The following is a 22805-nucleotide window of genomic DNA, read 5'->3' on the forward strand; positions in this document are numbered from 1 at the left end:
AGGCCATGCCGCTCTTTCAGTACTTCTGATCACAGCGAGGAACAGGTCTCACTCGATGCCAGTGTGTCTTAAACCTTTCCTGAGGTTGGTTAGTATCTCTCTTGAACAGAGACATCAGGATTTAGGCCTTTGGTAGGTAACACTGTAAGATTATAATTTAGTATCTGCCATATTTGTTCTCATTAATTTCTTTTTCATATTTACTAACTCACTGTATTCAAGGTTTACTTACGGCTAATGATAGCAGCATTTAGTAATTCTGGCAGGATGCTGTTAAGATCTAATATAGGGAAAAAAAAAAAAAAGATCTAATATAGGACCCTGAGTTTGAGGAGTAAGGCCACAGGGTTGGGAGTTAGAGCTTGAATCATGGTTTCGCCACAGCTTTGGAAAAATCAACTTTTTTTAAAAAATTAGATTTATTTATTTATTTGATAGGCAGAAATCACAAGTAGGCAGAGAGGCAGGCAGAGAGAGAAGGAGGAAGCAGGCTCCCCACCAAGCAGAGAGCCCGATGGAGGGCTCAATCCCAGGACCCTGAGATCATGACCTGAGCCAAAGGCAGAGGCTTTAACCCACTGAGCCACCCAGGCGCCCCGAAAAATCAACTTTTTGAACATCACTTTTTCCACTGTACAATGAAAAGTTTGACTTGCAAGACGCTCCTGTCCCAAAAATATGCGTATAAAAACCACTGGGGGCGCCTAGATGGCTCAGTGGGTTAAAGCCTCTGCCTTCTGCTTAGGTCATGATCCCAGGGTCCTGGGATCCCTGAGTCAGGCTCTCTGCTCGGCAGGGACCCTGCATCCCTCCCCCCAACCCCGCCTGCCTCTCTGCCTACTAGTGATCTCTGTCAAATAAATAAAAATCTAAGAGTAAATAAATTTAAAAAAAGAAACAAAAACCACCATGTCCAGCATACCCATAAAATGAACAGAAGGTCGGGGCGCCTGGGTGGCTCAGTGGGTTAAGCCGCTGCCTTCGGCTCAGGTCATGATCTCAGGGTCCTGGGATCGAGTCCTGCATCAGGCTCTCTGCTCAGCAGGGAGCCTGCTTCCCTCTCTCTCTCTCTGCCTGCCTCTCTGACTACTGTGATCTCTCTGTCAAAATAAATAAATAAAATCTTAAAAAAAAAAAAAATGAATGGAAGGTCTAAATACCAAAACTGAACAGCAAAACACATGAACTCAAACACCACAACAAAGATTATTGTTTCATGGTTTTTTTTTTTATTTTTCGGTGTTTGGGGGTTTTGTTTTGTTTTTTGTAAGCTCTATGCCGAACATGGGGCTTTAACTCATGACCCCAAGATCAAGAGTCACGTGCTCTTCCAATTGAGCCAGCCAGGCAACCTTTCATGTCCCAGCTTTATTAACTAGCCACAAGGCCACCTAGGAAACAGAGATACCCTCATTCCTCTATCTGTTTTTAAAGTAGAGTTATCACAACCTAAGTACCAGCTTTGTACACTAGCCTATTCCATCCACAGGATTCTGGGTTTCCAAGGTTATTGAAATATAAACAGAATCTGTGATTCTATAGATAATTTCAGATCAGAAAATGTTTTTCCTCCCAAATCACTTCAACATCACTGTTGTGAGGGAAAAGGTGGTTTTTGCAAAAAGATTCCCTGTAAAATCTGTACCACTGACAGTCCCCTGGTTTGGTACGGTTTATCGTAAAACGTTACCATTTGGGGTAAGCTGGGTGAAGGGTACAAAGAACGTCTTTGTGCTATTTTTCCTCTTTCCTCTGAAACTGTGTTTTTTTTTTAATTTGACAGACAGAAATCACAAGCAGGCAGAGAGGCAGGCAGAGAAAGAGGAGGAAGCAGGCTCCCCGCCGAGCAGAGAGCCCGACACAGGGCTCGATCCCAGGACCCTGGGATCATGACCTGAGCCGAAGGCAGAGGCTTAACCCACTGAGCCACCCAGTCGCCCCGAAACTGTTTTTTTTTAAGAGAGAAAGGGAAAGCAGAGAGAGAGAGACAGAGGGCAGAGAAGGAGTGAGAGAGAGAGAAGCAGACTCCCTGTTAAGCAGAGTTCCACTCAGGGCTTGATCCCCAGACCCTGAGATTATGACTTGAGCGGAAGGCAGACGCTGAACTGGCCACCCAGAAACTGTTTCTTAGCTTTATTTCAGAATGATTAAAACTACTACTCATGAAAACGAGGATAAACTTTTCAACTCCAAATATAAAATGAAAATCAGAACGGTCTTAGGACTCCTTGGGAGTCGCCTGACAAATGTGATTAGCCTTGGTCGAGAAACTGTGAGGCTCAATGAGGAAGGCTCATGTAGACTCACAGCTAACTCGACAATGATAAACGTCACATGGTCTTGTCGCTTTGCTCTCCCCCAACTCCTAAACCAACCGAGACGGAGACCAAAACCAAGCTAACTCTGAATTAGCCTTGGCTAACAGGAACGAGAGGAGAGTAGCCAAAAAGGCTGTGAAATACTCTGCACATAATTTATTTAAGTCACTCTGCATCTGTTTTTTCCTCCCAAATCACTTCAACATCACTGTTGTGAGGGAAAAGGTGGTTTTTGCAAAAAGATTCTGAGGCTCGCTCGCACCCACTGCACCATCCGCGCCAGGGCTTGGGCCCGGTCTGCACCCAGGTCTCGGTCTCATCTGGGGATCTCCGACCGCACCAGGGAGTCGGCCTGACTCAGGGCGAGTTTGTCTTTCTTCTCCTTCTGCAAGACCTGCTCCTCCCACAGCGCCTGGTCCACCTGATCGTCGGTGAGCACGACAGGCTTGTACTTCTCGTCAAAGAGCCGCTCGTTGGTCTCGGAATGCAGCTGATGCGGCCCGACGACGCGCAGATGAGCCGGCAGGTGCCGGAACTCCTCGTCGTTGATGTCGCAGTCGCGCATCCGGGCGGCCAGCACCCACCAGCGGCCCACGAAGCCCAAGTCCAGGACTCGGTCCGGGAAGTCGGTCCAGCGGGGCTGCAGGTAGCGGCAGCGGGCCTGGTAGAGGCTGGCGTCGGCGTCCACGGGCGCCTCGTACACCAGCGCGCAGAGGCCCAGGTTCACGTGGCGGAGGCGGCCGCGACCCCGCAGCCACAGCAGCCGCTGCACGTAGTCCTCGGAGGCGCGGTTGCGCGTGGCCGGGGCCAGCAGCAGAAGGGTCCCCGACGCATCCAGCAGCGCCTCCTCGAAGGCCGCCTCGCTCGGCGCCAGCGCACAGCAGGCCGCCGCGCCGCCCAGCAGCCCCGTATACACGGCCGCCCGCCAGGGTCGAGCCCGCGCCGCCGTCGCCGCGTCCCGGCAGGCCTCGGCGTAGTCCCGGAGCAGCACGCTGGCCCAGGAGCCTGAGGAGAGAGAAGCAGAACAAACAGGTGAGAGCAGGCCGCTGTGGCCACCGCCGCCTCCCGCCGCTACTCACCCAACCGCGTCCACACGCCTGGCTTCGCGGCCGCTGGGCCACCAGACTCTTCTCGGTTTCGGGACCAAAATCTCTTCAGAGCGGCCGTCGCCATTCTCTTCCGGCTTGGCGTCCCGTTTCCGAAGAGAAACACCGCGTATGCGAAGAAAAAGGCCCGGGGGCTTCCTGCGCAAGCGTGAGCAATGCCGGAAGTGGTTTCCCATCGGAAGAGAATAGAAAAGGGACCGATACCGGATGTTGCTGTCCGAGCTGAGCGGGGTCGGCTGTGGCGTGGAGGCGGGCCGCGCAGGCGCAGAGAGCCTGGGCCACGCCGACTGAGGCAGCGTCAGGTGAGGAGGGCGGGGTGCACCTGTGGGGCGGGGACGGCGAGTTTCACCCCCCGGCTCCGTGCCTTAACGGCCAGGCTGGGCTCGGGGCTGAGAGAGAGGCCCCGGGGGGCACCGAATAGGGTTGGGGGCGGGTGTCATTGGCCTCTGTCCTCAGAGCGTGATGCGGTGACGCCCCTGAGCGACCATGGCAGCGGCCGACGAGCTGGCCTTCCACGGTGAGTGCGGCGGCGACCGGCCGGAACCTCCCACCCAGGTTCCAGCTGACCGCCAGCATGAATCCCCGTCAGCTGTGAGCCCTAACCCCGACCCAGGCAAGATGCCCACCCGGGACTCGAACCCCACTCCCGGCAGAGCCTCTGTCCCAGAGCTGACCCCATTCTAGAACCAGCCTTAATCGCAGGCCCTGGCTAGGAGTGGGGGAACACGCCTTCCACATGCTCATAATTTAGGAAGCTGGGCCCTTCGGTGGCCCCAGTTGGAGTCTTGGCCCCCAGATGAGCCATGGACCAAACCAAATTGTCCTGACTCCCAAAACACGCCTGTGTCCCATATTCCTTCTCGGTAGAGTTCGAGGAAGCTTCTGATCTGCTGGCCGAGACCCCAGATGCGGCCACCACCAGTGGAAGCAATCAGCTGACCCCACAGGGGCACGTGGCCGTGGCGGTGGACTTGGGTGGCAGTTATGGAGCTGAGGAGGAAGTGGAGGAGAGTGACAGGACTGCGGTGAGTCCCGGCGGGGCCCTGCCTGCCTCCCGCCTTGCCCCCAGCCTTGCCCCCAGCCTTGCCCCCAGCCTCTGCCCAGGCCATACGGGCAGCTACTGAAAGCCCATGCCGTTCAGCTCCTGCAGGAGGAGAAGCAGCAGCCCGGATTCTGGACGTTTGGCTACTATCAGAGTTTCTTTGACGTGGACACATCCCAGGTCAGGCCCGGGAAGCGGGTGGGATGGGGCTTGCAGTCACACAGGGCTCGAGCCACCAGCACCGAGCCCTTCCTGGACACCGGAGTGCTGGGGATGCCCAGGTGGGAGAACGAGTTCCCGCCCAGGCTGGCTGGATTAACTGCATGTGGTGTGACCGGGGCTCATGGGAACACAGATGCATGTGCTCAGGCAGGTTAGAGAAGGGCCTCCTGGAGGAGGTGAGGAGTGCGCTGAGACCGGAAGGAGAAGGAAGCCTCAACTGGGCAGACTGAAGGGAAGCACGTGTTACAGGCACAGGGAACAGCAGATACAGAGGACCAGAGGGGAGAGAAGGCGTGAAGTGTCACAGGAGCCCGCGGTCACTTGGTCTGGTTGGAGAGTGTGAAGTGGGGGACAGGTAGGCGGAAGCCAGAGCACAGAGGCCTCGTATTCTGTGTGAAGGAGTTTGGGTTTTATCCTGAGGGTGCTGGGAAGCCATCAACGGGTTTAGAGCAGGAGAGGAATGAGTGGAATTAGCAGACACGGTGCAAGGACGGTGGGTCAGAGTGCCCAGGCCAGGAAGGGAAATCATAAACTTGGGGCGCGGAACAGGGGACATAGTGGAGAGAGATGTAGGCGGAAGGAGACCAAGGACTTGACTGTCCCCTACCTCACAGTCCAGACACGTCACAGCAGGACAGGCTGTTCAGGGCAGCCACGCCAAGGGAAGGGGAAGTAAAGGGAAAGATGACTGGCCCAGAAGATTCCTTCAGTTGGCAGCACACTGGGGTATTGAGACTGGCAGGGGGAACGGCTCCAGCCCCTCGAGAATCCAGCGGGAACATCTGAGGCCTTGCAGGCAGGGTAGATGGGAGGTCAGCAAGGAGGGAGCCTCTGAGGGCAGGGCAGGAGCTTGGCCCTCTCCTGTCGGGGCTAAAGGGCCCCGTGCAAGGCTTCCATTCTGAGCCCCACCTTGTCTCCAGGTCCTGGACCGAATCCGAGGCTCACTGCTGCCTCGGCCTGGCCACAACTTTGTGCGGCACCATCTGCGGAATCGGCCAGACCTGTATGGTGAGTGGTGGTGTGCATTCAGCTCGAGAACTCCCTCAGCACACGTGGAGCGGGTGCTGGCCCATGGATTCCAGCTGAGAAGAAAGCAGGGAGCACTCCAGAGAGCAAGGGGCACATCCTGTCTGGGGAGACGGTTCTAGACAAGGCTGCCAAGGGCAGCAGGGCTCAGAAGAAGAGCAAACAGTTTAGAGCATGTGAATTGCCGTTTCGCATGGGTTGGACAGGGAAGACCCTTATGAGAAGGATGAGAGAAGGATGAGGCCTTGTTGGTGTTAAGGGATGGTGCTGAGGAGATTCAGGGGAAGAACATTCCAGAAGGGGACACGGGTCCAGTGATGGGGCAGTATTGTCCTTGGCGTAGTGAGTTATATGAGGTCACAGAGGTGACAGGAGGAGACTGCGCTTGCCGTACAGGTCTCCGTGAGAAGGAGTCTCAGTTAAGGGCTCTGAAGCTTCCTCTGGCCATGGGGGCAGGGGGTGCGGGGCGGAAGCAGTGCTCTGCCATTTTCCACGTGTGGGATGGTGGGACCCAGCCCAGGTGGAGAGCAGTGGTTGGACTGTGGACTAGATCTCAGAGTTGGGAGTCGCCAGGATGTCCTGACATGCCCGAGGGGGTTGAGAGGAGAGAGAGGCAGGATGGCTCTGGGGTGTTCATCGGGACCACCCGAGGAATGGGCCTGTCATGTACAGACTGGAAAGACTGGGCAGGTTGGAGGGGAGCGCACAGGGGTGGGAGGCTGGAACTGGAGAGGCCTAGACGTGCCCATGGAAATGTTGACTATAAGCCTGTGGTTCAGGGCACAGACCGGACTGGAGATGTTTGGGAGACATTAGGCTCGATGTGACATAAGGGCCGGAGGCTGGGCAGGATCGTGCAGGGGGTGAACACAGAGGGAGAGGAGGGGTCAGGACTGTGTCCTGAAGGTCCCCGTTGTTAAAGGGGTCAGGGACTTACAGATGTTGAGGAATCGCCAGGGGAGTGATGTGGCAGAAGCCAGGAGCACGAAGTCCTAGAAAGCACATGCAGAGTGTTTTCCAGAAGAGGGAGATCAGCTACATACAGCAAAAGCTATGGAAAGGTCAGGAAAGCTGAGGGACTGGGAGCCAGCACGGGCTTCAGCCACCCCACATCGTCATCACTGGTCATGTTGCAGGGGGAGTCAAGTCAGGGTGGAGGTAGCTCGGACCTTAGAAAGAGGCTTGGGTCCCGGCACAGTTGAGATGGGACAAGTCACCTGTCCTGGGAGCCCCGGGTTCCTCACCACCCCCGGCCCACAGGCCCCTTCTGGATCTGTGCCACACTGGCTTTCGTCTTGGCCGTCACTGGCAACCTGACCCTGGTGCTGGCCCAGAGGAGAGACCCCTCTATCCACTACAGCCCCCAGTTCCACAAGGGTAAGTGAAGTAGGCAAGGCCCCGGCCCTGCCCGAGCTGGGAGTGCCGCGGAGCCCCGAGGGTGATGGCCTGCCTTACCCCTGTCCCCCAGTGACCGTGGCCGGCGTCACCATCTACTGCTACGTTTGGCTGGTGCCGCTGGCGCTGTGGGCCTTCCTGCGGTGGCGGAAGGGGGTCCGCGAGCGCATGGGGCCTTACACCTTCCTGGAAACCGTGTGCGTCTACGGCTACTCCCTCTTTGTCTTCATCCCCACCGTGGTAAGTGCGGCCCCAGGCTGTGGAGGCGGGGGCGACAGGTGCCCAGTGGAAGGCCTGGCAACCAGCTGCCCGTGTCGCCCCCAGGTCCTGTGGCTCATCCCTGTCCCATGGCTGCAGTGGCTCTTCGGGGGGCTGGCCCTGGCCCTGTCAGCCGCTAGCCTGGTGTTCACTCTCTGGCCTGTTGTCCGAGAGGACACCAGGTTGGTGGCTGCGGTGCTGCTCTCAACTGTCGTGCTGCTCCACGCCCTCCTGGCCGTGGGCTGTAAGGTACAGGCGATCAGGGCTGGGCCTCGGGCTTGGGGGAGATGGGGTGTCACCGACTGTCCTCCAACACTGACCCCAAGGGCTTCGGCACAGTTTTACTTCTTCCAGCCGCTGCCTCTGGTGCACCCGGCCCCCCCAACACAGGCTGCATCTCTGTCCCCAGACCTCCCGCCGCCGCCCACCTCTAGAGCCCACACCACTTAGGGAATGCCCGGCCCGAAGGTGAGGCCAGTTTCCCGCGGCCCCTGGGGGCTTCTCCCGCCCTTGCTCCCCGAGGCCAGGAGTCACAGCTCTGCTCCCCGGCGTCTCCCTTTCAGGCCCAGCATGAGGGGAAACCGCTGCCCGCCCGCCCCTCAGACGATGACTGAAGTCTCCCCTGACACCTCGAGATCACTCTGCTGCTTTCCAGACTTTTCTTACAAAGCAAACACTTTTATTTTCTATGCAAAGGTGATTCCGAGAATTTGTAGAAAGGTGGGAAAAGGGCAGCGAAGCAGAGAGCTTCCGGGGGGGCTGGTGCCCCCGGGCTCCCCGCCAGGTCTTCTGCTTTCCCTGATGGGACGCGTGGGAGAGCAGACAGGGCCACCCCGGCCTCGACTGTGCCTGCCCTTCCTGGGTGCCCAGGGAGTGGGTCCCAGGGCCGAGCCTGAGCTCCACCATGGCCGTGTTCGGGGGATTCAGCAACGGGGGAGCAGAAGTAGAAGAAAACTGCCTGTGCTGAAACATACATTTCCTTGTTTATTTGTTTTGTTGGGGGGGGCAGAGGTCCCTGCAAGGCCCCTTCCCAGGCTGGGGAGGGACCAGAATGCCATCATAGTAGTAGGGACTGGAGCGTCTACAAATATCACGGGAAATAAACAGGCCTAATGTGAGCTACGAGGGGAAAGGATGCCTTCCACGATCGATTCTTGAGGTTTCTCATGTCGGCCCCAAGTGGCTGACAGTGACCCTTCCCTCCAGGCCCTGGGCCCATGGGGCCACCTGTTCTAACTCTTGGTAGGGGTGGGGGAGGGGACCTGCAGGGGCTCAGGGACAGGACAGCAGCAAGAGGCAGGGGCCGAGGACGGAGGGCCTTCCCGACAGCCGGGGTGGGTTGTACATTCAAGTGTGAGGTGAACCCTTTGGTGGGAGGGGGGCCTCGGGTCTCCAGAGGCCTGGCCCCACCCCTGTCCCGAAGACTCGGCAGGGCTGCCCCTCACCACTGAGCCTCTGAGTGGGGGGAGAGGGGCTGCTGGCTCGGCCCGGCCGGCCTGGTTTCTCAGAGGGTCTGTGGATTGACACTGGTTCTTCTCGTAAAAAAATAAAATTAAAAAAAGCAGCATGTCACGCCCATTGTGACCAAGGCCTGGTAGTTGAAGGGGAGGCCCCGCCCAGTCAGGACCGCCTTCCCACTGGACACAGGCAAGGGGGGGCAGGCGCCGGGGGACCGGGTGGGGTGGCAGCTGCTCCCCGCGTGCCCCCCCCCCTCCGACACCGGGCCTGCAGCTGTTAGCCCCGGACACGCCTGTTACAGAAGATGTCAAACCCAGGTCAGGGTGGAGGGCAGGAGGGGGAGCCAGGGCTCCCACAACATGATCTCGTGTAAAACATGGCAGCGACACACGCTCAGGGCCAAGATGTGGGTGGGCGGTGGAGAGGGGACGGCGGCGGCGACGTCGTGTAGAAAAGTGTCCGAGTTCCCAGAGCAGAGGGCTGGGGCCGGGAGCCGGGGCTTCCCCGGTGCGGGGGTGAGAGCCGCCCAGGCGGGGAGGGGGTGGGCAGGGTGTTCATTTGGTTTCCTGGTGCTGTCAGTCTGTTCCACGCCGGAGGGGCCTAGCTCCCGTAGTGCATGGTGTTGGTCGGGATGGACATGGGGGAGGCCATGGAGATGGCGGGGCCGCCCATGGTGAACTGGCTGTTGACCGCGTAGTGGGCGCTGGAGCCGCCGCCGCTGCTGCCCTGGGCGCCGGAGGACCCTGTGGGGTGAGGGGGGTGGCACGGGCGCTGAGGGGCCGGCCCTGCCCCCTCGCCCGCCCAGACCCGCGGCAGAGTCAGACAGAGACAGACAGCAGGCGAGAGGGCAGGCGGGCGGCCGGGGGACCACACACTCACACCCACGGGGCCCGCTCCCGCCGCCCGCCGTTACCTTGGACAATCCCCGTGCTCATTATGGAGCCCATCCGGGAGTGGGTGTGATTGACAATCCCCGTGTTGGCTGCGCAGCGAGAGGGAGGGAGGAAGGAAGGGAGACGGCGTCACCGCCCCCGGCCGGCCACTGGCGCTAGGGGGTGGGGAGGGTGGGCGCGGCGGCTGCAGAGTGCGCGGAGAAGAACGGAACGCGGGGCCTCTGCCCGGAGCCCCAGCAAGAGAAGGGAGTGACGGCGACCGTGGCACCGAGAGCCCAGGCCCTAGAGAACTGTGGCCGCCCACCCCGCTGCCCCCAGGCCCCTGGGGACACTCACCTAAAGGAATCAGGTTGTTGTGGCCCACGCTGGAGCCACCGGCTATGACACTGCTCAGGTCGTAGGCGGTCGGCATCCCTGTGTGCAGAGCCGGCGAGGTCAGGGGTGGGGAGGCCGTGTCCTCACCCCCACCCCCAGCAGGAGCACCCCGCCCCGCCCCCACCGGCCACTCACCAGCCACGGCCATCCCGCTGCCGAGGTTGTAGGTGCTGCCCGTGTTCCACATGTTCTCCGAGGGGGACGTGTAGTGGGAGCCGGGCGGGGGCGAGGGCGTCGTGCCTGTGTATCTGCAGCACAGACAGACCAGCGCGCAGGGCTGAGAGGCCGCAGGGCAGGACGGGCACCCCCTGTGGAGGCTACGGGCCCATCCTACCTGAAGAAGGGGTTTTTCAGATCCAGGAGGTTACTGGATTTGGAGCCCGTCTGGTCTACCTGGGCCACAATACTGATGTCATAGCTCTGTCTGCAGAGAGGACAGGGCAGGACGGCCATGAGCTGGCTGGGGAGACAGACCCCTGCCTCCCCCAGCCCCGGGTGGCAGCTCCCACCTTTTGTTGGCAATAAGCAGACATGTCCCTGAGAGCGTGTCCCCGGCCTTGGCGAACAGTGGTGACTGGAACAGGCAGCGGACCTGGTACCAGTGGGTCAGGGGCTCCGTCGGGGCCGTGGACAGCCATACTGTCATTCTGCCAAGCAAGGACAGGCACACGCAGGACCAGGCTGCAGCCTCCGCCCTGTGCGCCTCGAGCTCTCCCCAGGTGTTTCTGTTGGGTCCCCTGGGGCCCTAGAGCTGAGACGCTGGCTGGCCGGGCATCCCAGGCACACGCCCATGCACACACGTCCATGTACACACACACACCACAGCTAGGATGGGCCCACTCACCCTGACCTCTGCCAAGAGACGGAGACCCGGGCTCCATGAAGGACAGTTACTGAGAACAAGACAGACGCCCCACCACCACCACCACCACCAGTCTCTGGTTCAGAGGAAGCTCTCATTGCTTTTGCAGGGACAGGGAGCCTAGAGCAGTCCTGTCCTGTCCTGTCCTAGCCCCGAGCCCACCCTGGGGATCACAACTGCAGGGAAGTCGCTGGGACTGGGCCGGGGCGGCGCACGGAGCACACCCTCGCTCTTTGCACTCACATGGAGCCGATGAAGGCGACATCAAACCAGAAAGCCAGGCCGTGAACTAGCCCGGAATGCAGCATGTGGAATTTGAATGGGATTTCTATCCTGGAAGGCAAAGTGCAGTGATTGCTGGGGAAGCCAAACAGGGACAGCCAGGAGAGAAGAGGGGTGGCTGGGTGCAGTGTCCCGGGGCCGCTGCCGGCCCGCCCTGGGGCAGAGAAGGCCTGAGGGAGTGTGTGCTGGTCCTGGACCCTAGCAGGAGCCAGGCTTAGCAGCGGGGCATGGGTGCCAGTACCTGTGCAAATCTCCTTCTTTGGCTTCTAAGAAGTTCACTGTGTACTTGACAGACTTGGCCATCAGGATCCGGATGTCGAATGTGTCCTGGGAGAGAGACCACAGTGTGACCTGGCTTCAGGCACGAAGGCCAGCTGGGAAGGGGTGAGCTCTGCCCCACTCCCTGTCTGGCCACGGCTTTGAGGCCGTTGGGCTAAAACCATTCTCAGACATGCTGGGCGGGGTGGGGGACGAGGTGGCTCGCCACCACAGAGGACAATGAGGCGACAGCTCTCAACCAATCATGTGCTTTAGAGACTTCGCAGCTCCCCTTCTGGGAGTCTGACCTACACGTGTGCGTGGATGTGTCCAAGCTCGCACACACACAACCAGTCGTGCTCTGGAAACTGCCTAATGACGCCACCAATGTCCCATCCGTCAGAGACTGAGCAAGGATGGGGAGGCTGTTTGTGAACAGGTGGGGAGGGTCTCAAGACAGACTAAGTTAATAAGCAAACGGGGGGGACTGTGCTGCCCTCCACTCCCGCCAAGCTGGAGGCTTTAGAGCAGACGGGCGCTCCTGTGAGCAACTACAGCAGCTGAATAAAATACGGGGGGGGGGGGAGGGATAGTTGGGGGGAGCCTAGTTTGCGAGTCAGGAAGAGCAACAGTGGCGGCCGCCACTCTGGGAGCCAAGATCCTGGAGACACGCTTTTCCGCCTGTGCCTTTCCCCTTGGGGCAGGACCTTCTGGCGGCCTCCCGAGATGGGGACAGCAAAACGGGGACTCAGGGTCACCAAGGCAGCTAGGATTCCAGGGCTCCAGAAACGAACAAAAGGGAAATGCAGAAACAGGACATGGGCATTCTGCACGGGATCCCACTCCGTGGTGTGGGCCAGTTCCTGAGCCGCACAGGCCTGGGGCTGAGAGGCGGAGAACTCACGCAGGAGCCACTCGGAAGACGCTCATAGACCAGGGGGAGGTTCAGCCGCACATGAGTGCTGGACGAGGAGCCCTCATGAAGCAGCCACCAGGCTTGCACTGAGACCACTGACCGCCGGGCCCTAAAGCAGCAGTTCCCCAAATGTGGTCCCTTCCAAAGCACTCGCAAGGTCAAAACTATTTTCGTGATAGTACTAAGATGTTTTCTGCCTTTTTCTTTGGTTCATTTACCAACTGAACACAGAAGTAGAATCCAACTGTCTTCTATTAAGCCAAACATTAAAGAGATTTGCAAATTAAAAATGCCAACTGTGGGGCGCCTGGGTGGCTCAGCTGGTTAAGCATCGGCCTTCGGCCCAGGTCATGATCCTTCGGTTCTTGGATCGAGCCCCACATTGGGCTCCCTGCTCAGTGGGTGTCCTAATTCTCCCTCCCCTCCCTGCTCATGCTCTCTCTTGCTATCTCTGTCTCTCTCTCTCAAATAGATAAAATACTTAAAAGGGACACCCGGGAGGCTCAGTTGGTTAAGCAGCTGCCTTTGGCTCAGGTCATGATCCCAGCGTCCTGGGATGGAGCCCCACATCGGTCTCTCTGCTCATTGGGGAGCCTGCTCCTCTGTCTCCCTCTGCCTGCTGTTCTGCCTACTTGTAATCTCTCTCAATCTCTCTGTCAAATAAATAAATAAAATGTTTTTTAAAAAATCTTTAAAAAAAAGCCAATTGTTCTCACTGAAAAGTTTTGGAAAATCGTTTTTTACTTAAAGATTACTATGTATGTTGGGCACGTAGGTGGCTCAGTCAGTTAAGCGACTGCCTTTGGCTCAGGTCATGATCCCAGAGTCCTAGGACTGAGTCCCACGTTGGGCTCCCCCTACTCTGTGGGGAGCCTGCTTCTCCCTTTCCCTCTGCCTGCCACTCCCCCTGCTTGTTCTCTCTCTCCCTCTGTCAAATAAATAAAATCTTTTTAAAAAATACTATTTATGGGGGCGCCTGGGTGGCTCAGTGGGTTAAAGCCTCTGCCTTCCGCTCAGGTTGTGATCCCAGGGTCCTGGGATCAAACCCCGCATCGGGCTCTCTGCTCAGCAGGGAGCCTGCTTCCTCCTCTCTCTCTGCCTGCCTCTCAGCCTACTTGTGATCTGTCTATCAAATAAATAAATAAAATCTTTTTAAAAATACTATTTATGTTAACATGTAATGGGCTTGTTATTTTATTTTATTTTATTTATTTTTTTTTTTAAAGATTTTTATTTTTATTTATTTGACAGAGAGAGATCACAAACAGGCAGAGAGGCAGGCAGAGAGAGAGGAGGAAGCAGGCTCCCTGCTGAGCAGAGAGCCCGATGCGGGGCTCGATCCCAGGACCCTGGGATCATGACCTGAGCCGAAGGCAGCGGCTTAACCCACTGAGCCACCCAGGCGCCCCTGGGCTTGTAATTTTAAAACATGTATTTTTTAGGCTTGATTTTTTTTTTTTTTCAGGGCTTGAACTCACAATCCTGAGATCAAGATCTGAGGTGAGGTCAAGAGTCGGATGCTCCACCGACTGAGCCACCCAGGCTCCCCATCTTGGACTTTATTTTTAATACCAAGAGATACTGACAGTGTAGCAACAGCTAGAACACTAACACAAGCTCTTTGGGATCCTCCATTTTTAAGAATGTGAACAGGTCACCTGAGACCAAAATGCTTAAAAACCAATTTCTTGGCCCTATAAGAAGCCAAGAAATAGCCCAGCAGGGGCGCCTGGGTGGCTCAGTGGGTTAAGCCTCTGCCTTCGGCTCAGGTCATGATCTCAGGGTCCTGGGATCGAGCCCCGCATCGGGCTCTCTGCTCAGCAGTGAGTCTGCTTCCCCTTCTCTCTGCCTGCCTCTCTGTCTGCTTGTGATCTCTCTCTCTCTATCTCTCTCTCTTTCCGTGAAATAAATAAATAAATAATCTTTAAAAAAAGAAATAGCCCAGCAAAAGTCGAGTCTGAAAAGCAGCCTCAAAATATGTCAAATGTCTGAAAAGGCCAAGGTGATCTATCTATATGGCTAACTGCCTTAAGAAAAACAAATCCTTGAGAGGGAAAACATCATCCAGAGCCTCCATATTTCATTCTGGCATCCAATAAGCAGGTATACTGAGAGAGCCAAAGGATGAGAAGAAAAAACTGAGAGTAGGGACGCCTGGGTGGCTCAGTTGGTTAAGCAGTTGCCTTCGGCTCGGGTCATGATCCCAGCGTCCTGGGATCGAGTCCCACATCGGGCTCCTTGCTCAGCGGGGAGCCTGCTTCTCTCCCTCTGTCTCTGCCTGTGCTCGCTCGCTCTCCCTCTCTCTCTCTCTGACAAATAAATAAAATCTTTAAAAAAAAAAAAAGAAAAAACTGAGAGTAAACAAAAAAGAGAAGTATACTTAGCACCTACATACTAAAAGTGACCAGAAACTTATAGATGTACAAGGAAAAAAAAGGTAGAAAAAATGAAGAATTTCAGAGAACACAGATTAAGAAAAAAGCAAAATGAGATCCTGGAACTGAAATTAAGAATTAGAAAATCAGGGGCGCCTGGGTGGCTCAGTGGGTAAAACCTCTGCCTTCGGCTCAGGTCATGGTCTCAGGGTCCTGGGATTGAGCCCTGCATCGGGCTCTCTGCTCAGCGGGAGCCTGCTTCCCCCCCTCTCTCGGCCTGCCTCTCTGCCTGCTTGTGATCTCTCTCTGTCTCTCTGTTAAATAAATAAAATATTGGGGCACCTGGGTGGCTCAGTGGGTTAGGCCACTGCCTTCGGCTCGGGTCATGATCTCAGGGTCCTGGGATCGAGTCCCACATCGGGCTCTCTGCTCAGCGGGGAGCCTGCTTCCTCCTCTCTCTCTCTCTGCCTGCCTCTCTGCCTACTTGTGATCTCTCTCTGTCAAATAAATAAATAAAATCTTAAAAAAAAAAAAACTTCTCCATATTAAAGGAGCTAAGTTTAAAAAAAAATAAAATAAGTAAAATATTAAAAAAAAAAAAGAATTAGAAAATCAGGGGTGCCTGGGTGGCTCAGTGGGTTAAGCCTCTGCCTTCAGCTCAGGTCATGGTCTCAGAGTCCTGGGATCAAGCCCCACATGGGGCTCTCTGCTCGGCGAGCAGAGAGCCTGCTTCTCCACCCCCAACTGCCTCTCTGCCTACTTGTGATCCCTCTCTCTCCGTCAAATAGATAAATAAAATATTTTTTTAAAAAAGGAATTAGAAAATCAGCTTAAACAGCAAAGAGAAGACTGGAACTGGAAGATGGATCAGGAGGAAATACGAAAATGAAGCAATTAGAGAAAAAAAGGATGGAAAATGCAGAAAAGAGTGTAAGAATCATCTGAGATAAAAGGTCTTAGGAGAAGAAAGAGAATGGGGCAGAGGTAGTGTTTAAAGAGACAGTGCCTAAGAGTCTCCCAAAACTAGTGAAAAACATCAAGTGGGGGGAAACAATAACAATTTTTTTTTTAATTTAGAATGAATTTTAAAAAGATGAGAAATTTATACCCATAAAGACCAGTAATCACAACAAATGTAAAATGGTCTCAATGTTGCAATCAAAAGACAAAAAATAACAGTCTGGTTAAAAAACAAATCCCAAATATGTGCTGCTTCCACAAAACAAACCTTAAGTAATAAGGACACAGAAAGGTTGAAAATAGAAAGATGGAAAAACATAAACTGTATGAAGATTAACCAAAAAGAAAGCCAAGGTAGCTGAACTACTAACAGGAAAAAGAAAAAAAAATGGGGGTGGGGAGCTTTAGGGCAACTAGTACTACTTGAGAGAAAAAAGGGAACATTTTTTATGATGACAAAAGGATAAATCTAAGAGGAAGATACAATAATCCTAACCTGTATGCACCTAATAAATTAGTGCCTAAAAACATAAAGCAAAAACTCAGGAATGGGAAATCTACAATCGGCAATAGGAAAAGCAGAACCTTCCCTCCACCACCACCCAACATTAGGAGACAGACAAGATTTGACCAACATGATTAACTAATGTGGCCTGACAATGTAACACTGTACTCAACACGTGATAAATACACATTTTTCTCAAGTACACACAGAACTTTAACCAGAAGAGACCATGTAAGTGGGCATAAAGCAACGGTAGACAAATTTCAAAGGAACATACAGTGTATGTTCTCTGACCATAGGAAGAAAAAGAGTATGTTGATTATGCTATATTTTGAGAAGGATTATATACATATGGATGTATTTGTGTGTGTGTGTATTTATACATATACACATATTTGTATATGCACATTTAGATATAAAACTTCCGAAAAGATACACAAAAAATATTGTCTGCCTATACACTTTTCAGTTTTATATTTTTTTGATTTTTGAACCACGGATCTGGGTCAGTTCAAAAATCTCGATTAAAACCAATTAAAATCAGTTCACCAGGAACCAGGCCCGCAGCAGCCGGCGCATCCCGCATGCTTACTGCGCGTGAAACACTCTCCATGCACTGCCACTTTCCCCCGACATTCCTACGTGAGAGTTCTGTGTCGCAGCCGAAGCAAGAACTCAGCGGGGACAGTGGCTTTCCTAGGGCTGCACAGCTTGCACAAGGCCTGACAGGAAAGACCACGGCCTCCTCTTGTCACCCCAGAGGAGGGCCATGCCCAGTGCTAACTGCAACAGTGCCTTGGGTGCCCCACTCACCACCACAGGCTGCCGGAAATACTCGTCCACCGCAGCACCTCGGAGGGCTGACAGGTCCACTCCATGGAAAGATGGCTGGTACCTGCAGAAAGCCCCCATGCCCCACAGCAAGGTCACCAGCAGCAGGAGAGACAGGTGGGGCAGGCTGCCTTTTCTCCCAGCTGGCCCTCATCCAGCCCAAGTCTTTCAGGTCCTACTGAGGATGAGGAGAGAGCGAGAAGCGGGCTGTCCCTGAGAAGGCAGGACGCCCAGGTCACACTCACCAGAAGTTGGCCTTGGTGAACTGCTCCATGTAGAGCTGCTCATCCGTGAAGGGTGCGAGATGGACATCACCAATGGTGGGGAACATGTTTCCTGGGGGTGGGGGCAGGGAGGGGTGCTGCCGTCAGCGCGGAGCATCCCAACGGGCCTGGCAGAGCTTCCAAATGGCCCCAAGATGCCCAAGCCTGGGACTGCCCAGCCTCTCTCTCATTCACTGGCATGTCCGCACGACACAGAGGTCGTGAGCACCTTCTCTCCCCCGAGCCAAGATGAACATTGGACGCGCACAGACTCGTTACACTCGGACAGCCAGCCAGGGAGGCAGGAAGGCCTGTCCTACTGTTCCACGACTAGGGCGGGGAGCTAGGAAGGCACCCGCCAAAGCCTCAGGGGCAAGCAAGCGGGGCCTGGGGCGCACAGCCAGGCCTCCGGGTCCCCGCGCTGTCCGCCAGGCGGGGTCTCCACGGACAGGCGCGCAGCCAGGGAAGGCGCGGCAAAGCTCTCTGGACAGAGGAAAGGTGAGGCCTTGGCTACACTGTCTGGCCCTCGGATGAGGCCAGAGGCTGGCGGAGGGTTTCACTGAACCCAAGCTCTGGCGTACAGGGGGCCACTGGGCTGCCCCAGTCTGCGACAGGGCCTGAAAGGGGAAAGGGCGGGAGGGCAGGGTCCTGCCTCGGACTGATTCGGTGAACAGCCCGATGAGCCAGCGGCAGCGAGCACCAGGGCTCAGGAGGCCCCACCCGCCTGGGGAACTCAGGCCCTGGGTCACCTGGTTACCAGATGTGGGCCTCCCTCCCTCCTATGCAGGCGAGGGGGGCCCGGAGGCAGGACTCTGCCTTCTCCACCGGCTACAGGCTCAGCTTAAGCCGCTGGGATGGGGGAGGCCACACTCCAGGCCGTCTGCCAGGAGGACGCGGCTACCGCCCTGGGGCAGCGGGGCCAAGGGGGCCTGCTCTGAGAGCACCTCAAGGTATTTGGCTGGGGAGGGGATTCCCTTCAGCCCGCCACGGAGCATCCGGAGGTGGGACAAACCGTGTGCAGGCTGAGGGCGGAGGGCGGGGAGGGGAGTGCCGGCCCCGAGCCTCCTAGTGGACAGGCTGCCTGACAACTGCGTGAGCCGCCGGGGCCACCAGAGCTGGAGCCCCATCGGGGCTGACATCCTCTAAGAGGAGCCCACTCTGCTGGGGCGCCCCCACCCCAGCCAGCTCAGCTCAGGACACAAAGGGAGGAGAGCGGGTCCAGGATAACCCCCCACGTGGCCTGGCTTCCCACTCAGAGGCGTGACACAGGCCACGGCTGCGGCAGGCGCTGCCCGTGTCCTTCCCCCAGGGGCGGAGCCCGAGGCCGGGCCCTGCAGCCCAGATCCAAGGAGGCCTGAGGACCAAAGTGGTGCTTCCCCCAGAGAAGCACCCTGGTCCCCAAGGGGCCTGCCAGTCCTCCTGGCCACGGTCCTCCCAGGCTACACGCACGCATGTGCGCACACACACACACACACACACACACACAACCTCCTGCTTGTACAGAAACACTCGAGATACATACACAAACCCCAAACCCTGCCCGGAAATGGGACACGCCGGCAGATGTTCGTGGCGGCCACGCACAGACCCCCAGTGACCCAGATAAGGAGATCTGAACAGCCCGTGACCCAGCCGCATGGAGAGGCAGGCACAGTGACACAGACAGCTGCTCCCTGATACCCGGGAGCCCCCAGCCCACCCTCAAACACATACGAACGCCCTCCTTTGACTCCCCGGCTCAAGAGGAGCTCGGGGGCCTGCCAAGCCATGGTAAGGTTTGTGGTGCTGGGATGAAGACAGAAGGCGGCCTCCCCAGGAAGGCGGCCACCGCAGAACACCTCTGGACCTACCACAACCCCCATTCCCAGCCACACAGGCCCCCACGACACCAGGGCACAGATTCCCCCCTGTCATCTGTGGTAGTCTCTGGGGACCTGGGGTTGGAGCGGGGGGCTCTGTACTCGGGCCGGTCTGGCAGATGTCTGGCCCAGGACTCGTGAAGCCACAGCCAGCTGGGGTCGGGTGGGGTTCAGGGGTAAAGGCCTAGATGTCCCCGGCCCCACAGGCCGCCGACACAGGCAGGCAGGGTCAAGAACCACAATCGGACCAGGCAACAGCCAGGGGCTCTGCGGGACCCCGGCCCAGCTGCCGCCCGCACCAGCAGGGACACTCACCCCCAGGCCGCAGGTACTTTTTGGCATGGAGGTAGCTCTCAAGCATGCGCTCGTTGAAGAGCATGTAGCCCATGGGCTCCGAGATGATGATGTCCACCTGCTCGGGGAGCGAGACTTCCTCCACCTTCCCGGGGATGACCACGATGCGCTCCGTGAGGTTGTTACTCTTCACCAAGACCTGTGGGTGGGGGGAGGGAGGGGTTCTAGAGGGGTCATGGGGACTTCTGCCCCCAGCCACACCATGGGTCGTTCCCAGACCCCTCTTCTGAGGGGACGGCTGCGACACACGCGCGGCCGCCAATCTGCTGCCTCCATGTTGGTGTCCTAACCACGGCCATCAGCAGCCACGGCCCGTCGGGCGCTAACTGCGGCTCCAGCCCCGAGGTCACCTCTCCCCTTCAAGGACAAAAGCTGATGAGAGGAGACAGGATGAGCAGGCTTTGCTATAGTCACCAAAGCTAAACCTGGACGCACCCAACCTAGTGATTCCAGTGCTAAGCACGTGTCCTACAGATGGGACCGCACAGCACAGAGCGGACACGTGCGTCAGGATTTGGCGCAGGAGGTGTTTGTACCGCAAAGATCACGGAGTGGACCCAAGGTCAACGGCGACAAACAGTGGTCCCCCCTTCGCGCTCCCCCCACACCGCCCTCCGGGCCAAGAGATGCTCTGAAGCCACTCGCGACAGTGAGGAAGCTCGTCTTGTGGGAACACAGACCATCCCAGACAGGCTGTCCGGGAGCAGAGCACCACGTGTGCTGGGCTGTGTCACAGGAGGACACCCGCCAGCGCGCGGAGCCCAGGACAGCTCGGGAGACCTTGCACACAGGTCTCTCCAGCTCCTGCGGGGTTGCGGGGCCCTGCGGGCTGGGGGGCGCGGGGTGACCATCTGCTGTTTACCCTCTGCAGCTTTTAGCTTCTGAACCTTGCGAATGAAGGTTTCAGGGCTCGGAAAGGAGAAAAGAAAACAAAACCCTGTTGCTCCCCACACTGCACAAATGTGGGGGGTGGGGCTCAGAGCAGGGCCACTCACCGGGACAGTCCACCCCCTGAATCAGGAGGCTGTGCAGCCTCTGAAGATAGCAGACGGGCCCGGGCCCTGTCCTGGAGGACACAGCACCTCAGGCCCAGCCCCTCCCTCCCTCAGCCAGTAGGTTCTAGACACAAGAGACCACAGAGAAGCAGTGTCCCCGGGGGGCACGTGCCCTGGCAGGGCCGGCTTCCCCAGGCGGGGAGAGGCACACAGCTCCAGGGCGAGGCCAGGCCGGGGTCACGGCGGGCTGCTGACCTCTGCGTGCTGGGCCATGGTGCTGGCCTCCACCGCGTAGATCTTCCTCGCTCCGGCTTGGGCGGCGAAAAACGAGAGGATCCCAGAGCCACAGCCAACGTCAAGAACGATCTGGAGGAGGAGGGGGCAGGGAGAACACGGCACCAGTGAAGCGGACGGTGATCGCGAGGGAGGAGCCTGCCCGGGGTGCTCGCTCCGTCGGGGCCCCGCTGCCGGGTGCACTCTGGGCCCCGCAGCCCCGGCTGGCCGCGCCCGCGGCTGGTTTCTGAGAGCCACTTGGACGCGTGCGAGCCCCTCGTTTGGATCCGAGGGTGGCGGGGGGGGTTTCTGAAGACTGCTAGGCTGTTCAGACCGTGACACTCTCAGGCCAGATTCAGAAAGGAAGGGATTGAGCTGTGATCGGTCTACACAGCACTGTAGACACCGGGTGGTCACAAGCAGGCCTGGAGCTCCTCTGGGAGCGAGCACTCGCCAAGGACACCCCTGAGTCCTGCCGTGCAACTGCTAAGGCTCAGGGCAGACCAGCCAGGCCTACATATGGGGCAGGAAGGGGTGGCCCTTGACCCCTGACCCTGCAGGGCATCCCAGCAACAGGAGCAGTGCCCGGGGAAGGCTCCACTCGGCCCAGGCGCACATCTCTTGACTCGTTGGGCCAAGGGCTGTGGTCCTCTGCAGACGTGAAAAGGTGTCCCTCCGGGACCTCAGCAGCTCCCATAGGGAGGAGAGGAGCCCTGAGGGGGGCTGTCGTGGGGTCGGTGCAGGATCTCTGGGCTGTATGCTGACGGCTCAGCTGGGGTGGGGAAGCTGCCCGGCACCCCAAGGGCCACTTGGCCCCCAGGATGTGGACCCTCAGAAGAGCCCAGGCTTGCGTGTGGCCGGCTGTCCTAACCCGGGACTGGACCGACTGCCCCCTTAGGGGCCGAATCAAGGCAGCATTTCTGGGGGCGTCGCGCATGAGCTTTCTGGAGCAGACCTGCTCTGCGGATAGCAGCAAGCCCAGCAGGGGCACCCAGTCGGGGCACTGGGACTGTCGGGGCCGGGGGTCGAGAGATCTGCTCATGATCCTGAGCTCGAGAGTCACATACAGGTGCCACTGGCTGAGTCAGCGAGGTTCCTGTCTTTCTTTCTAATCATGAGTATATGCTACTTGGTAAGAGTAAAAAGATTTTTCTTTTTTTAAATGATTTTTGTTTTGTTTTTTTTAAGATTTTATTTATTTATTTGAGAGAGGGAGAAAGCACGAGAAGTGGAGGGTCTGGGGGAGAAGGAGACTCCCTGCTGAGCAGGGAGCCCGATGTGGGACTCGATCCCGGGACCCCAGGATCATGACTTGTGCCAAAGGCAGGCACTTAACCAACTGAGCCACCCAGGGGCCCCAGAGAAAAAAGATTTCTAAAGCAACTAGGACAGTAACTAGATAAATTACAGTGTATCCACGTGACTTACTAGTATGTCCAAGGTGTAGCATTAGGTGGAAGAAAGTGTTTTACATGAAGAGCCTACAGAATAGATCTTGTTTTGTAAACTACTGAATTAACTAAATTAAAAATGCATACGCTGCTAGAAGTGGGGGGGTCCCTGACTGGTGGCAGCGGTGGGTTTGCAGGAAACTGACAGAGGCTTTTCCCTGCCTACATCATATACACCAGGTTACTTTATTTTTTACACAAAAAGCAGAGTTAGCTTTTGTAATAAGAAAAAAAATTAAAGATCAAATCAACGAGCAAAGAAAAACGTAATCAGGGCCGAGGACATAGCACCACGGCTCAAAGCCAGAGGGAAGAGGCGCTTAGGACAGCGGAGGGAGGCCGGGCTCCGCCAGCGGGTGCCAGGCCCGCTCACCTTGTCCTTGAAGTCTGTGTGGTTCTGCAGGATCGCGCGCTGGTAGGTGCCCGTCCGCACGTAGTCCTGCATCATGTTCTGCTGCTGGGACAGGTAGCCATAGAACTGGAACAGAGACAGGCCAATGGCACAAGGCACGTGGCAGCGCAGATGGC

At 56.9% G+C, this 22805-nt stretch overlaps 3 protein-coding genes across 8 annotated transcripts in view; 1 reads left to right on the top strand and 2 right to left on the bottom strand.

Moving 5' to 3' along the window:
- Window positions 1–2634: 2634 nt before the first annotated feature.
- TIMM29 (translocase of inner mitochondrial membrane 29) lies at window positions 2635–3502 on the bottom strand (the record flags this gene model as incomplete). Its single annotated transcript, XM_082731711.1, has 2 exons — window positions 3398–3502; window positions 2635–3323 (listed from the first exon to the last, which is right to left on the bottom strand). The coding sequence occupies exons 1-2, from the start codon at window positions 3489–3491 to the stop codon at window positions 2635–2637; spliced, it is 783 nt and encodes a 260-aa protein (XP_082587837.1). The 5' UTR covers window positions 3492–3502.
- A 140-nt stretch (window positions 3503–3642) lies between these two features.
- On the top strand, window positions 3643–13112 carry YIPF2 (Yip1 domain family member 2). Of its 5 annotated transcripts, none has more exons than XM_082731604.1 (10): window positions 3643–3726; window positions 3881–3941; window positions 4292–4449; window positions 4566–4646; window positions 5609–5696; window positions 6975–7091; window positions 7183–7349; window positions 7434–7616; window positions 11531–11621; window positions 12884–13112. In XM_082731604.1, the coding sequence occupies exons 2-9, from the start codon at window positions 3911–3913 to the stop codon at window positions 11585–11587; spliced, it is 882 nt and encodes a 293-aa protein (XP_082587730.1). In that variant the 5' UTR covers window positions 3643–3726; window positions 3881–3910; the 3' UTR covers window positions 11588–11621; window positions 12884–13112. The 5 variants fall into 5 exon arrangements, with proteins under 5 accessions (XP_082587730.1, XP_082587731.1, XP_082587728.1 ...); XM_082731605.1 differs by having other exon boundaries at window positions 11531–11598; XM_082731602.1 differs by lacking the exons at window positions 11531–11621; window positions 12884–13112 and adding exons at window positions 7707–7835; window positions 7931–8939.
- CARM1 (coactivator associated arginine methyltransferase 1) overlaps window positions 8025–22805 on the bottom strand; it is a 42895-nt gene continuing 28114 nt past the window's right edge. The window contains exons 4-16 of one of the 2 annotated variants that reach the window (XM_082731489.1): window positions 22651–22755; window positions 20809–20919; window positions 19520–19697; window positions 17328–17418; window positions 17065–17146; window positions 11479–11564; window positions 11199–11288; window positions 10603–10740; window positions 10428–10517; window positions 10229–10341; window positions 10055–10132; window positions 9739–9807; window positions 8025–9568 (exon numbers count right to left, since the gene is read on the bottom strand). In XM_082731489.1, coding sequence (XP_082587615.1) covers window positions 9426–9568; window positions 9739–9807; window positions 10055–10132; window positions 10229–10341; window positions 10428–10517; window positions 10603–10740; window positions 11199–11288; window positions 11479–11564; window positions 17065–17146; window positions 17328–17418; window positions 19520–19697; window positions 20809–20919; window positions 22651–22755 — 1374 coding nt within the window. In that variant the 3' untranslated portion in view covers window positions 8025–9425. The remainder of the gene's footprint in view (window positions 9569–9738; window positions 9808–10054; window positions 10133–10228; window positions 10342–10427; window positions 10518–10602; window positions 10741–11198; window positions 11289–11478; window positions 11565–17064; window positions 17147–17327; window positions 17419–19519; window positions 19698–20808; window positions 20920–22650; window positions 22756–22805) is intronic. The other variant, XM_082731490.1, reaches the window with a different exon arrangement.

This window comes from Mustela nivalis (genome assembly GCF_964662115.1).
Source record: "Mustela nivalis genome assembly, chromosome: 1".
NCBI classification, from domain to species: domain Eukaryota; kingdom Metazoa; phylum Chordata; class Mammalia; order Carnivora; family Mustelidae; genus Mustela; species Mustela nivalis.